Source organism: Atractosteus spatula, chromosome 12 (genome assembly GCF_055471065.1).
Source record: "Atractosteus spatula isolate fAtrSpa1 chromosome 12, fAtrSpa1.hap1, whole genome shotgun sequence".
Taxonomy (NCBI): domain Eukaryota; kingdom Metazoa; phylum Chordata; class Actinopteri; order Semionotiformes; family Lepisosteidae; genus Atractosteus; species Atractosteus spatula.
This window is the reverse complement of record NC_142717.1, coordinates 11,296,463-11,310,721: the sequence shown is the minus strand read 5'-3', so window position 1 is coordinate 11,310,721 and position 14,259 is coordinate 11,296,463. Positions and strand designations below refer to the sequence as shown.

General features: G+C 38.9%; 1 protein-coding gene across 1 annotated transcript; it reads right to left on the bottom strand.

Annotated features, from left to right (window-relative positions):
• Positions 1-6,096: 6,096 nt before the first annotated feature.
• On the bottom strand, positions 6,097-7,259 carry LOC148822657 (forkhead box protein H1-like). Its single transcript, XM_088929503.1, has 3 exons — positions 7,107-7,259; positions 6,880-6,975; positions 6,097-6,756 (listed from the first exon to the last, which is right to left on the bottom strand). The coding sequence occupies exons 1-3, from the start codon at positions 7,257-7,259 to the stop codon at positions 6,097-6,099; spliced, it is 909 nt and encodes a 302-aa protein (XP_088785629.1).
• Between the last annotated feature and the right edge of the window lie 7,000 nt (positions 7,260-14,259).

The window sequence follows — 14,259 nt, the reverse complement described above, 5'->3', positions numbered from 1 at the left end:
GGACATATGCACAATAGACTCCCATTCATAGACCTTGAGGGACAGATTCCAGGCCTACATGACTGAGGGCTTGTGGTTTAAGGCAGTGGTCTTAAACCTTCATAAACTGGCCTTGGTGTCTTGCAGTCTACAGCTGGAGCTGAGTGCAGGGCTTCAGATCTGTGGTCAAGGTTTAGGGTTAAGGGCCCTCAGAGGACTATGAACCAACCTTCATGTTTCTTCTCAAAGACAAAGTGTGGGAGGGAGTGTTATTTATTTTATTTTTTTAGGGTTTGGGGGGTTAATACTATAACATGTTCAATTTGTTTCCACTGTTTTCCATGGTGAAATGAGTTTGAGAATAGTGGAGTGTGCTTGCAATGTCCTTGTGTCCTGGATGGTTCATAGACCTCTTTCACAGCTAGAACAGAAACCCCTCAGAGCTCAGAGCTAGTGTCTTCTATTCAACCCAGCACAACCTTAAACTGATCCCTTCAGAATTAATCAAATTACAAATTTGTTTAAATGTACCCTCGTAGAAAATTAGGTGTGTGTATGTATATACGTATTTTGACAGGACTACAGCCTACGTTTCTTCAAACCTGTATTTTAACAGTTGTGGTTATGATGGTAAAGAATTCTGCACTTGATATACGTGCATTTAAAAATTGTCATCTTGTATAACCGACATTTTATATGAATTCTATACTTGTATTGATTCGAAAATTTAAATACACAAGGATAACACTGTAATTTTGTACGAATTGTCCTCGGTGACAATCCAGCATGTAACGAAATAAGGCGACGTCCCTCCTACAAAACTACTGATGCTAGAACAGCTTTTTGAGCCGCCGCCATGCTGACCCACCGTTCTGCATCTGATCAAGATGTATAACTGGTACACAATTCAATTTTTTAAAATTGGCTCTTTCCGAGAGTGATTTCATAAAGGAGTTGCCTAATCAGAAACCGCTACACTGTGATTAAAATGGATGGGTATGATGAAGTTACAATTGGGGAGGTCGTCCGCCCCATCTTACGCCTTGGGTTGTCAGTAGATTGTTACCACATGGCTGGGAAGCTTGTTCCATATTCGGCAATTAAGAAAAACTTCAGAACTGCAAATAAGTTTTATAAGCATACTTTTACTTTGTATCCGAGTAAATGGAAGCGGAAAGGGCATAAGGATGCAAAACAACGTAGGATTTTGTTACTTATTTTTATTAAAAGGATGCGAACGCTACCAAACACACGCGTTAGCTTTCATGAGTCGAGCGGCTTGCAAACATTAGTCCGTCATATTCGCGGTCGACTCAAACGTGTAGAGGAGCCCATTGTGTCTCAGAACTGTACAGGCCCAGAGGGTAATTCAACTGGATGCTGAAGTCCAAAGCAGTACCGGGTCTCATCATATTGATTGTTAAAGTAGGTGGAACGGTGTGGGAAGGGAGGTAAGTAGATGAGCATATCCATTTATAAGGATCGTCTTGTAACAGTGTAAAACCCGATCTTGGGTACATGTAGTCGATCCCATGTCTTTCTTGCCCGCTGGTGGAAAACGGATCACTAGGGTCAGTTTCCATCGGCGTGCGTCTTCGGAAATTTAGGACGGTTTCATTGAAGCCAAACACCTGTTCATCCCTGTCGATGTTCCCTGTAGCTCCTCCTCGGACCACTTCCAAACCTCCCGGCAAAGGGCTCCATCTCTCAATTGACTGGGAAGGTCTTTTCTCGTTTAAGATGGATTCGATTGAAAAGGAGCCGGTAAATTTTGTATTCTGCTGCTTGGAAGCGCTTGGAGTGGCCGAAGACGGAGAGTTTTCCTTCGCTCCTCTGTTCATTCTCTGAGCCAGATGCGTGAAGGTGCCCTCCAAGCCCTTGAAGTGACGTCGGAATAGTACTGGGGTGATGCGAGTTTCGTCAAACTCCCAAAAGCTTTTCTTTCCCTTGGGATTCTCCGGATTGACGGGGACCTGATGAATTAAAGGACACATTAAAATGAGTACCCAAATTACGGATGAGAGATTTCTTATTTGCCTCATCGTGTAATGCATTTCCCAAGCTACACAGAAAAAAAACAGCTCTTGTATACAAACCTTTACAAAGCACTTGTTGGACGTCAAAGTAACTCTGACGCAATTTTCCAGTTTTTTCTTTTGTCCCGAAACGAACCCTTTTAGATTCTTCATTATCTGTAGGAAAAGGGTAGAGAAAATTCACTTTGGAGAAATATTGAAGTAAAAGAAAGTAGTATATAAATGTTAAGCTTTGAATAGCCGAAAGTATACGTTAAATCAGCGCATTTTACAGAGACGTATTTTACCTGAAGGAATGTTAGTCTTCTCGTTGGAGACTGCTGAATGACGCTAGCGATCAAGCCCAGGTAAGTCTGGGTTTTGACAATGCGCACATACTCCCTTTTCTGCGGTTTGGCAGAAAGTGCGCTTGGTCGAAGGTTATCCTTGTCGGCCTGCATGTCTCCGAGGAATAAATTCGTGATTATATCGAGTCTTTCACCACAGTTTGGTAGCCGACGTTCTTCTCTTGCTGTTGAGGAGCCGGTAACTACAGCAGTCCAAAACCCCCAGAACTATATGTAGTCCTGAAACAATGCGTTCATAATGGGCTGTATGCGTTCTTTAATGGGGAATTAGCATATCCACAGAAGGTGAAAACTGTGGAGGCAGCACCACTTTCAGGAATGCCCTGAGTTCATATTAAGTGGGAGGGTATTTTAATTTGTTAACGGGAGAAAATTAATACTACATTTGCAAATTGTTTAAAGTGTTGTTTTTTTATAGACATGCAAAGGATAATGAGACCTTTAGAAAAGGTTAGAAAAGTGAAGCATATGGCGTGAATACGGTTAACAAACAGATTTGAAACCTTTCGGCATAGGCAGGTTTTTCCCCTTTTCCCTATATTGGAGTACATTTAAAAAGTGTTTGCCAACTAATGTTTAGTTATCACCTATAATAGTTTACAGTACTTTCACGAAAAAAACAACCGCATCTTGAATGTTTTGCGTTTGTACTTAAATTCCCTTGCACTCCTTTTAACTAATTACCCCCATTGCAAATGAGATTGCCCTCTGTTCATTAATGCGTCGTCTTCGGCACGGAATCTTTGCAAGAAATTGGAAAAGACTACCAGTTATTTTGACAACACAATCAGTTGATGCATCTTGGAAGAAAATAAACAGGTGATGTTGCTCTTGGCGGTGATGTTGCTTTGTTTCAGTTAAGCGGTAACGTGTAAGAGACCTGTGCTGTCTTAAAGTTTCTAGTTGACCTGGGGCAAATAATCGCGTGTCCCGTGGATCAGAATGATTTGGAATGGGTACGACAGTGTCTCCCCTAGGACATAAACTCCTCTAGTCAAGAGACAAAAACCCTAATGATTGATCCACACTTGTGCCCCTTCACGTTTGCTAAAATAAAAATTAACATTTTAATTTAACATTGCGTGCAGAAAATTTTAAATGGCTTTGTGCGGAAAGGTTCATAGGTGACAAGTAAAGCATTTCCTGACTACTGGCGTTTACGAGGTCTCGAGTTCGTAGCATTTTATTCATTTTAATTTAACAATTGCATGGACAGCAATGTCTTGGCACCTGCGTTTGCCGAATAGTTAATTTAATGGAAGTATAACAATAGGATTTAAAACTAGAATGTAAAAATAAGTAGTATTGAATAGCCTTATTATACTCATTTGTAGTAGCCCACGACTTTAGAAGTGTCACTATCCATGCTATTTTTAGTTGTTTAACTTCTAGGCGTTTTTTGTTTTCTTAGGTTGCATTCCTTATCTCTCCAGTTATCATTTCCATATGTTATGCTAATTTACTCTTTTGAGAACTGTTAGTCGACAGGTCTTTTTCACAGGTATTGTGTGCCTTGTCTTACCGAATTGCTAACAATTTCAAATATTTCTGGTATGTACTTGCAGTAATCGCCTTCCTTTTTCTCGGAAATCCAAGTATTAGTTATCGAAAGATGATGTCGCCTAATCATAACATAATAGTAACTTTTTAGAACAGCTTGCAGTTTCAGAAATGGTTTATGGTCAGTCCTCATATCATGTAGACTCCTTTTTTAGTAAAAGTTGTCATTTACTGCTTTTATATACAGGGTTTGAAACAACATCCCTTTAAGACAATACATACTCTATGCACGTTTCTTAATGTATGATGCAAAATGAGAAATACATTAAGGTTGGAAAAATTAGAGACCTAAAAGTTTCTTATGGATTTCACTCTAAATTCGAAGTATACATTTCGTGTCGTTCAATTCAGGTGCATATTTTTTTTCCGACACATGATTAATCCTTTTTTCCCCACATTAAGTAGAAACGGGTTTCTAAAAAAAAAAACCCTTTTCTTCTAGAACTGCGCCAGGGGATCCAATCGACGCAACATTGCAATATAATTTCATTGTTGGATTTATACAAACGATATAATGAGTATGTGCTACTATACTGCGTATTTATTGGGATTTCTATCGCCATGTTTTTTCAGATTCGAGAAGGACTGAAAATTGAAATTGAAAATTGTTCAGAATCACGTCGGATGTACCTTAAAGACTGAGCTACTCATTCCCGGGCCTCAGAACCAGCGTCTTTTAAAGTTCATCTCAACAGACCTCAATTCGGATTTATTGTTTAAAAGCGGTCTGTGCAGGAAACAGCAGTATCTCTGGAAATGTTTGGACAAAGGCTTGTAGTTTGGCCTTTTTTTTCCACATTTTACTGTTACAATATAGGGCCATAATGCATTTTGAAAATAATAATGAATATTTTGTAGAGGCAGCTTTGGCAGAAATTACAGCCTTGAGTCTTCTCGGATAGGCATCTATGGGCTTTGCACATCTGGCTGCTGCAATTTTTGATCATTCTTTGTAACGTTGCTCAAGCTCCTTCAGGTTGGATGGGGACAATTGGAGAACGGACATTTTCAATTCCTGCCACAGATTCTCTATTAGACTGAGGTCTGGGTTTTGACTGGGCCACTCCAGAACATTGACCTGTTTGGTTCTTAAGCCACTGTCCTGTGGCTTTAGCAGTATGTTTTGGATCATTGTCGTGCTGGGAGATGTACTTTACAAGGCTGAGCTCATTGTTGAGTCTCAAAACTAGTATCTTCTCCCCAACACAAACCTGAATTGATCATTTGAGAATTAATCAAATGACAAATTTATTTAAAAGCATATGATGTAAAACATGGAAGTATCAGTGTAAACGTGTTTTGACAGGCCTACAGCCTATTTTTTTTCCCACCTTTATTTTAACAGTTGAGTTCATGATTCTTTATGGTTCTTAATCTTGTAATTTTCTTAGAATATGTTGACTACTATATAAAGTATTGGTTACCTTGTATAACCAGTGATGGTATAAGTTAAACCTGTACGTATTTGGATTAAAAAAAAATAAAACGATATATAAATATACTTCTCAGTGTAACAGAGTGATCACGAAGTTGAGTAGTTGTGATCCAGTTATTAGTTAATTGATGGCACCGGTTATGGCAAAGATCCCCTTTTCTCCACGGTAGATCTACAGACCTACTGTTCTGTATTTAATAGATTCTAATCAAGATACGAATTATTTATATCTTGTACACTCATCTGGGATTTGTTTAAGTTCTTTGTGGGCATGATTTTTTAAGAGGAGTTAGCCACTCTGAAAAGGCTAAAAATCGCCGTTGAAACCCATTAGTTTAAACAAAATTCAGGAACATACTGTAAGAGAGGCCTTTCCGCCGGTTTTCCCTTTGGTATAGGCAGCTTTTTGTTGCTACCATACGGCCGAGTTTCATTCTTGGCAGTGAATTATCATTCGAAATGCAGACGGGTACAGAATAAAGTTTTCTCAACCCGCGACTAAAATAAGCAAAGTGCTTTACCTATTATGAAGGGTCGATTATTATAGCTGGGTAAACGAAGGTGGAAGTGACATAAAGATACCAAACGATAAACGTGATTTTTTTTTCTCCACATCTTGTATTTATTGATAAATTACGCAACACGTGTAGAGAGGGGAGAAATGTGCTTTTCAGGAATCAAGCGCCTTACAAGACATAAGTGCGTTATTTTTTACAGTCGACTCAAATGCGTGATGAGGTCAGTGTCTGCAAGAACTGTACGTGCAGATAGGGTAATTCGACTGGTTGCTTAACTTCGTTTCAAAGGACTGATCATATTGACGATTAATGAAAGCAGGTGGAATGGTGTATGTAGGGAGATAAGATGAGCTTATTTTATAAGGATCATCTTGTAACGCTATACACCCCGATCTAGGGTACATGTAGTCGATCCCATCTCTATCCTGTCCGCTGGCGGAAAACGGATCACTAGGCTCATTTTCCATCAGCGTGCGTCCTCGGAAATTCAGGACGGTTTCACAGAAGCCAAACACCTGTTCATCCCTGTCGATCTTCCCTGTAGCTCCTCCTCGGACCACTTCCAAACTTCCTGGCCTCTCTGCTTTGGGCGGTCCCGGCAAAGGGCTCCATCTCTCAATCGACTGGGAAGGTCTTTTCTTGTTTAAGATGGATTCGATTGAAAAGGAGCCGGTAAATTTTGTATTCTGCTCCTTGGAAGCGCTTGGAGTGGCCGAAGACGGAGAGTTTTCCTTCGCTCCTCTGTTCATTCTCTGATCCAGATACGTGAAGGTGCCCTCCAAGCCCTTAAAGTGACGTCGGAATAGTACTGGGGTGATGCGAGTTTCGTCAAACTCCCAAAAGCTTTTCTTTCCCTTGGGATTCTCCGGATTGACGGGGACCTGATGAATTAAAGGACACATTAAAATGAGTACCCAAATTACGGATGAGAGATTTCTTATTTGCCTCATCGTGTAATGCATTTCCCAAACTACACAGAAAAAAAACAGCTCTTGTATACAAACCTTTACAAAGCACTTGTTGGACGTCAAAGTAACTCTGACGCAATTTTCCAGTTTTTTCTTTTGTCCCGAAACGAACCCTTTTAGATTCTTCATTATCTGTAGGAAAAGGGTAGAGAAAATTCACTTTGGAGAAATATTGAAGTAAAAGAAAGTAGTATATAAATGTTAAGCTTTGAATAGCCGAAAGTATACGTTAAATCAGCGCATTTTACAGAGACGTATTTTACCTGAAGGAATGTTAGTCTTCTCGTTGGAGACTGCTGAATGACGCTAGCGATCAAGCCCAGGTAAGTCTGGGTTTTGACAATGCGCACATATTCCCTTTTCTGCGGTTTGGCAGAAAGTGCGCTTGGTCGAAGGTTCTCCTTGTCGGCCTGCATGTCTCCGAAGAATAAATTCGTGATTATATCGAGTCTTTCACCACAGTTTGGTAGCCGACGTTCTTCTCTTGCTGCTGATGAGCCCGGTAATTACAGCAGTCCAAACACCCCAGAACTATATGTAGTCCTGAAACAATGCGTTCAATAATGGGCTGTATGCGTTCTTTAATGGGAAATTAGCATATCCACAGAAGGTGAAAACTGTGGAGGCAGCACCACTTTGGGTGGGCCCCGAGATCAGATTAAGGTTGGGGAAAAACGTACATTTGTTCACGAAAGCAAGTTACTACAAAATTATAATATTTTCATAGACAACCAAAGAATAATGGGGGCTACTTTAAGAATGTGAAACCTGTGGCCTTGAGGAGCACTGACGTAAAAAGAATTACTGTTTGGTGAGGCTGTAAAGCGATTTAAATTTGTACCCACTTATCCATTACAGCTGGGTATTTTACCGGAACAATTTGGGTGAGAACTTAGTCAAGGCTATAAAAGCTGTGCCTCACCTTGTGTATATGAGTTCACAATCGTCCAGTCTGAGTAAAGAATCCTACATGAGCACTCCCCCGTACACGCATTTAATATTAAAATTAAAATAGCTGTACCCTTACTATCCTTTCGCTTGTACAACGTTACTGGGTATTTCGTTTATGTGTAACTAACACCTTATTTTTACATAGAGCTACCGTTCCCCTTCTATTCTTGTAGTATGCAGAAATTTAATGCTTCTTCAATTTATTTTATCTCACCTAGGTTCGTTTAGCTATGCTTGCATTGAGTTTTTGTATATAAAAATACAGGTTTTAGTATAATCGGCTTTATGAAATAAATACTGTATGTCTGGGCATGTATGACGGAAATACATTAAGACTGAGAAACGTGAAGTAGACAAACATTTACTGTATCGAACATTTGAATGTTGTATTTCTTGATCCAATTTCAGATGTGAAAATCATAGGACACACTAATACAAAATTACAATATAACATTAGTTGCCTATATACAATATACGGATACTGAACAGCTTTCCAATTACACATTAGTATCTTAGGACTATTGACAATGTAAATATAAACACCTTTAATACACCAGTTATTTCATTTTATTTTAATATTGTATAAGATTCTTTGTTACCTTATGGTTTTATGTTGGGTTGTGTTTAATGCTTTTATTGTCTTAACTGTTAGGACACTGAGGCAAATTCCTAACTAAGTTGGTACGGCAGTGAATCTTGAATATAGCCAAAATATAATGAATATGTATCAGAACGTACAGTGGAGCAATGGTTTGCATTATTGCCTCCGCTCTGGAGCTCTGTGTTCAATTCCCGGGGCGCTATCTGTGTGGAGTTTGCATGTTCTGCTCGTGTTCATGTGGGTTTCATCCCACAGTGGCAGGCTAATTTTCGTCAGGGGAAAGTGGCCCTGGTGTGAGTGTGTGTTTGTCTGCCTGGTGCACATTACGTGCTGAGAATAGGCTCTGGCTCCCCTGCAAACCTATAATGGATAAAGTGGTTAGAAAAGGGATAGATACTGTAACAGTATATTCAGTATTCCAGGGAATAGAAGTGAAACAAAACTTTTTATTTGTATATATGGTTTGTTTTTTGTTATATATCAAACAAAAATTGCAATTTGGAAACGTTAGTTTTGGTCTGGTGAGACGAGCACTGTTTGTGCTAAGACAAAAAGCTTATGTTTTTTATTAGATAAGCTAAATTAATACATGAGAAAACACAGCTGACATAAGCATATAGTTTTAGGAGATGTTAGGGCATGTTTCATCATAACCGTTTGAGTGAAATATGTCTTCCCTTTCAGTTTCTACTGGATATTTCTGAAGATGAGAGTTTACAAGATTTTTAATGTTACACCTCTGGCACATGGGGAAAATAAACCATGTTTTTCACATCCTAGGCTGAATGTTGCTTTAAATTTTTCTCATGTGAACATCCATAAATGAAACCCCCCTGTACATCACAAATGGAGATGTTTGTAAAACAAGATCAATACAAATCCTTGTGTAAAATTAATGCAGATTAGTTTTATTAAGAATTAAATGCATATACTTTGTTCCTAAAAAGAAAAACTGATTATGCTATGAGCTTTGGGTTACACCAGAATTCCACCCAACAATGAAAACAAGTTAAAGATAAAATGAGGATGGATATATATACTGTATACTTTGATATGTGAATAAATTTAGATTTCCAGGTGCAATTGACACTAGATGGCACCACTTCACTAGTGGATATGAGTAATTAACTGAATTTACTGTTCGGTATCTTCTCATACACTACCATGTTTCTGATTTGCTCTTATCTTTATTAATTTGTGAGTCAATGTGATACTGAGAAGTGACTGATCTCATTTGAACATGGATTCCACTACAACCGCTATGTTTTTATTGATGCAGATCTAAAGTACTCGCAGACAGTCCAAAGTAAAAAAATATATATATACCTGGGTCTTATGTGGCTGGTGACTTTCAAATTCCAAAGGGTCTTAAATTTGTACATATTTATCTCAATGTTTTTTGGAGGAATCTGAGTGAAATTCTTGTCAAACACCAATGCCTCACTCAGGATGTGGGTCTAATACCATTCAGAGACCTAACCCCTATTTCACACTGCTGTATCGGATTTATAATGCACAAATATAAGTCCCTAAGATACAATGTTCTCTTTATAACTGTAATTCAATAATTATCGGGTCTTTTAATATTGATATTCTACCAAAGTGACAAATTCAAGTGATTTTGATCATTTTTACCCAGCTCCTTGAGATCCCTAACATCCTGGGATAAAACTTCAGTAGTTAAGCAACAATGGGGTGGCATTGTGATCTTGGGGTGCTATTGTGCATGAAGTTGGCATGTTCTCCCAGTGTTTGCAAGGGTTTTATCCAGTTGCTCCAGCTTTCTCCCACAGTCTAGAGACATACTGATGGGTTAATTTTATTTCTGTAAACATGGAGTGAGTGTGTGTGTGTTTCTGTGTGCCGTTCAGGGTGTACCCCACCTTGTGCCCAGTGCTTGCTGGGACAGGCACTTGGCCACTGTGAGTCTGAATTGGATGAGTGGTTATTGAAAGTGATGTGATCATGTGATTTGCACTATGCACAGACTGAATCAGGATTCAGGTCTCCCAGCATTGTGTTCATTGCTTACAGATTAATTCCCTTCCACTGGTGGCAGAGTGCTTGGCACTGCTGTCTCGTGGCTCTTGGATCCTGGGTTCAGTTCTGACCTTTTTATGGAGTTTGAAGGACGAATGTGCCAACACAAGGGTTTTTTCCCAGGTGCCTTCTCACATTCCAAATACCTGCTTTCCAAGTTAATTAGCTGAGGGACAATTTGGTGTGACTGATGTGTGGAGAAGGAGTCATTTCTTGTGGTCTTCTAACTGCCAGGTTATGTTCAGGCTTACTGCAACCCTTGAAAGGATAAAACAAGAAACTGAACAGAAATGAATCAAAAGTATTTCCTTTCACATACTAAAAATGCCAAACTGGGCAAGTATAAACACTTCAGGTGGGTAGCTGCGTCAGCATGCGTAGGCTGCAAAGGAACAAGTAATAGGTTTATTCCATGCTGAAAAAAAGAAGAAAGAGAACACAACGTTTCGGCCTGAAGAAGGCTCCACGGCCGAAACGTTGTGTTCTCTTTCTTCTTTTTTTCAGCATGGAATAAACCTATTACTTGTTCCTTTGAAGTATAAACACTTGATTCCTTGAAAGGTTATAGACTTCAGTTTTAACTAAAGTGATGGGGAAAAAAAAAATAAATGGCGCTGAATTGTAAAGCAAAACTCAAGTTTCTAACATATCTTGCAGCTTCTGGAGTTACATAACGGGGAAAACAGACATTTAAATATTATAGCATGAGTGTGAAGGTAGTCCTTGCTAGAGTGCTTTACATTACTTAGGCAGCTGGAAGGGGTATTAATTAGCAAGTGTTTGAATTTCATTTTGGTGGCTGATTTAAGGCCTCATTAGGCTCTGCTGACAGACTCTGAAGCCTCATAAAAGTAATGTAGGGATAATCATAAAGGATCCTTCCCTGGCTAATTCTGATTCAATTTCATTATCTGGATGAGAATCATTTTATCTGCATTCCAATGTACATTATGTGTACATTTTTAAAATCTGAGATGTAGTGGTCAATTAATACCATTTATAGCTAAATTCTTCTAGTTATTATCTTTGAAGTGTGTGTGTGTGTGTGTTTGTATATGTATACCTTTTAATTTCATTTTATATCATTTTGGATCAATTCAGCACTAAATTAGTTCCACTGTTTCAAGTGTAACAGATCACAGTATAAAAGTTGTCAACCTGATTAGATGCATGTAACAGTAGCTTAAAACCATTTTCATACGTGTACACTACACTTTAATTGTATTTCTAATCCTTCTGGATTTTATGACACTATTATGAAGTTTCAGATTGGTATCTAAAGTGGCTCTATTAATGTTCTGGCCTCTGTCTTCCCAATCCAGCATCTTAAAGAACTGCATTGTGGCTGTAAAAGGGTTTATGACCTTTCTCTGTCCTTAACCCTAACCCCTTGTGCAGCTTTGGCACCACTGTAATAATAAATGATACTGACTAGATCAGTGTAGTTTTCTCAATACTTTCATGCTTTAGAGATCCTTGCAAAATACTTCAATCAACAAATCTGGTGTTCAAAACTACAACCCATTCTTCATGTTTGAAGGGCGATCCAGGGTACTAATTCAATTCTCTGGAATTCTCTGCTTATTCCCTGAACTGGATACTGCAGTTGGGGGGGGGGGGGTGTAATTTAAAAGGAAAGTAATTCTGAAGATTTACAAGGTGGTTATCCATTTTTTGTGTAAAGGTATCACAACAGTGATGCCCTATTTATTTCCCCATACACTTAGTAGAAGCCTGTGCCAATGTGTCTTTATACAGTAGGTCATCATCAGTGCTTTCCTCTTCTTTATTTGCTTGACAGCATGTTTTACTCCTTCCAGAAAAAAAAAACATCCAGTACTTCATCCGTGAGCAGGTGAAATCTGTTTGATATTCATTTGCACTATATTGTTGTTAAGAGATCTTTTTTTTTGGCATTCATTTTTCTTGACAATAACTTTGTGGTTACATCGTCTCCATTTATTGCCACATTCTGCCTTTTCTGGTCTAATCTTTAAGTTTTTTGCATTTTATTTTCAACTGTTTTCCATATTCCCAGTTTAATCATCTTATGATCTCTTTGACGTACTTGTTAAATTTTCAGTGTTCAATGCATTTGGATTTTAAATTGAGTTCATTTTTTTCCATTAACCTTGTAGTGTTATGTAATTAGGTATCGTATATTAGCACTGGGTTTAAATATTCACCGGAAGAAATCCGTGTAAGATTAAGTGTTTGCTATAACCTTGAGAGGAAAGTAAATTTGTGCGTTTGTGCTTGTTTCAATTTAAATCAGATTATCTGAGTGTTGTGAATTTAATTGGCATTATCAATAAATCCTCTGCATCTTGCTTATTCCGCTAAACTGTCATTTTCCCTTTTGCGTTTGTGTGCTGCTACTGTGTAATTACATCTTAGATGTTAAGAAGCGTCTCCTAATCACGAGTACTTTGGTAGACGCCTGAGTTAATTAACCTTTCGCAGAATGAATTTTGTCTTGAATATTTGCATCATTTTCATCCTCAAGAACCGATATCTTTTTTTTTTATTCCGCAATTTTACTCCGTGTTACTTCTCCCTCAAGAGAGCACCGATCTCGTTAAAATGGCCTTAAAAGACAATTTGGCTAACACGTTTAAAATGAAGAGTGAATTGTCTTGGAGTATTGTAAACACTTGAGAAAAAAATAACTCCCAATAATGCTGTTTTGGGACGAACTGCCGAGGAAACCGCTATTTCACCAGAGTTTTAATCCCGCCGCCAATTTCTCGAGTCCGCCCAACACTGCTCTTTGCCCCTACGCCGCATGATGACAAAGCGCGTCCCCATGGAGACGGGAGGAGGGACAAAAATGTAATTTTGCTTCTGAAATCACATGGACCGAGTTTCGCTATGCTGCCCTATGACTAGCTCATGCGATATTGTGTAGTATGTCTGAATGCACAATATAAAATAGAAGGGAGAGTATTTTGGTGGGGAGGAAGAAAAGAAAAGACGTTTTCCGTATTTGGCATTGGTGAGTAGGAAGATCTCCTCTCCTGGAGGAAAGAAGGGAGTGTGAATGCCTGGCTCCGAGACTCGGACGAGCAGATCGTGGCTGCTCTGATTTGAGTCAGGGCCAGTATTGTATGTGCACAAAATGTACTTTTTCATGTCTTCTTCTGAGAAGATGGTTCTTGTGTGTTCCGGTGAATGCGATGTGCAAATGTGTCCTTTTTACCGATTGTTGAAACAACACATCCGACTGCTTGGTTTGAATCCGGCGTGCTGGGAGGGGGGGTGAAGGCAACAGGTTTAAGGGAATGACGATGAAAATAATTTAGCCAATATGAATTTCTGGATCGGTGCAGATAACGTGGAAAAAGAACAATGTCGAAAATGAGAAATTGGAAATACTCAGGTCAAAGGAACCGTTTAACCTACAAAGAAAGGGTCCTTACCGGAAACAAAGAGCGTGCAATGCTCATTACAAAGGGTGTCTGCAGGCGATAAAGCTATTGCACTGACTCCACTATAATTAACAGATGAGTGCTAATTAGCCGGTAGATTCATAAAAATGTGCTGCAATATAAATTGCTCGCCTTTCAAGTGTAGGAAGATGCATCTCAGTCCGTTTGTGATGAAACAATGGAGATGTCTGTTACAGTAGGGTGAAATACAGATAAAGACAGTGTGGTGAGATGTAGGTCTAATATAATACAGAATTTACAATATTTTCTGTCTAAACGGCTGTAAATTTTAAAACGATAATCGACAACCCTCCCCAACAAAAACAGATAAAGGCGTTTTCCTTTTTATGGAAAGCGTGTGACTTTGGTGTTGGCAACGTTAGTAGAAAATTAATT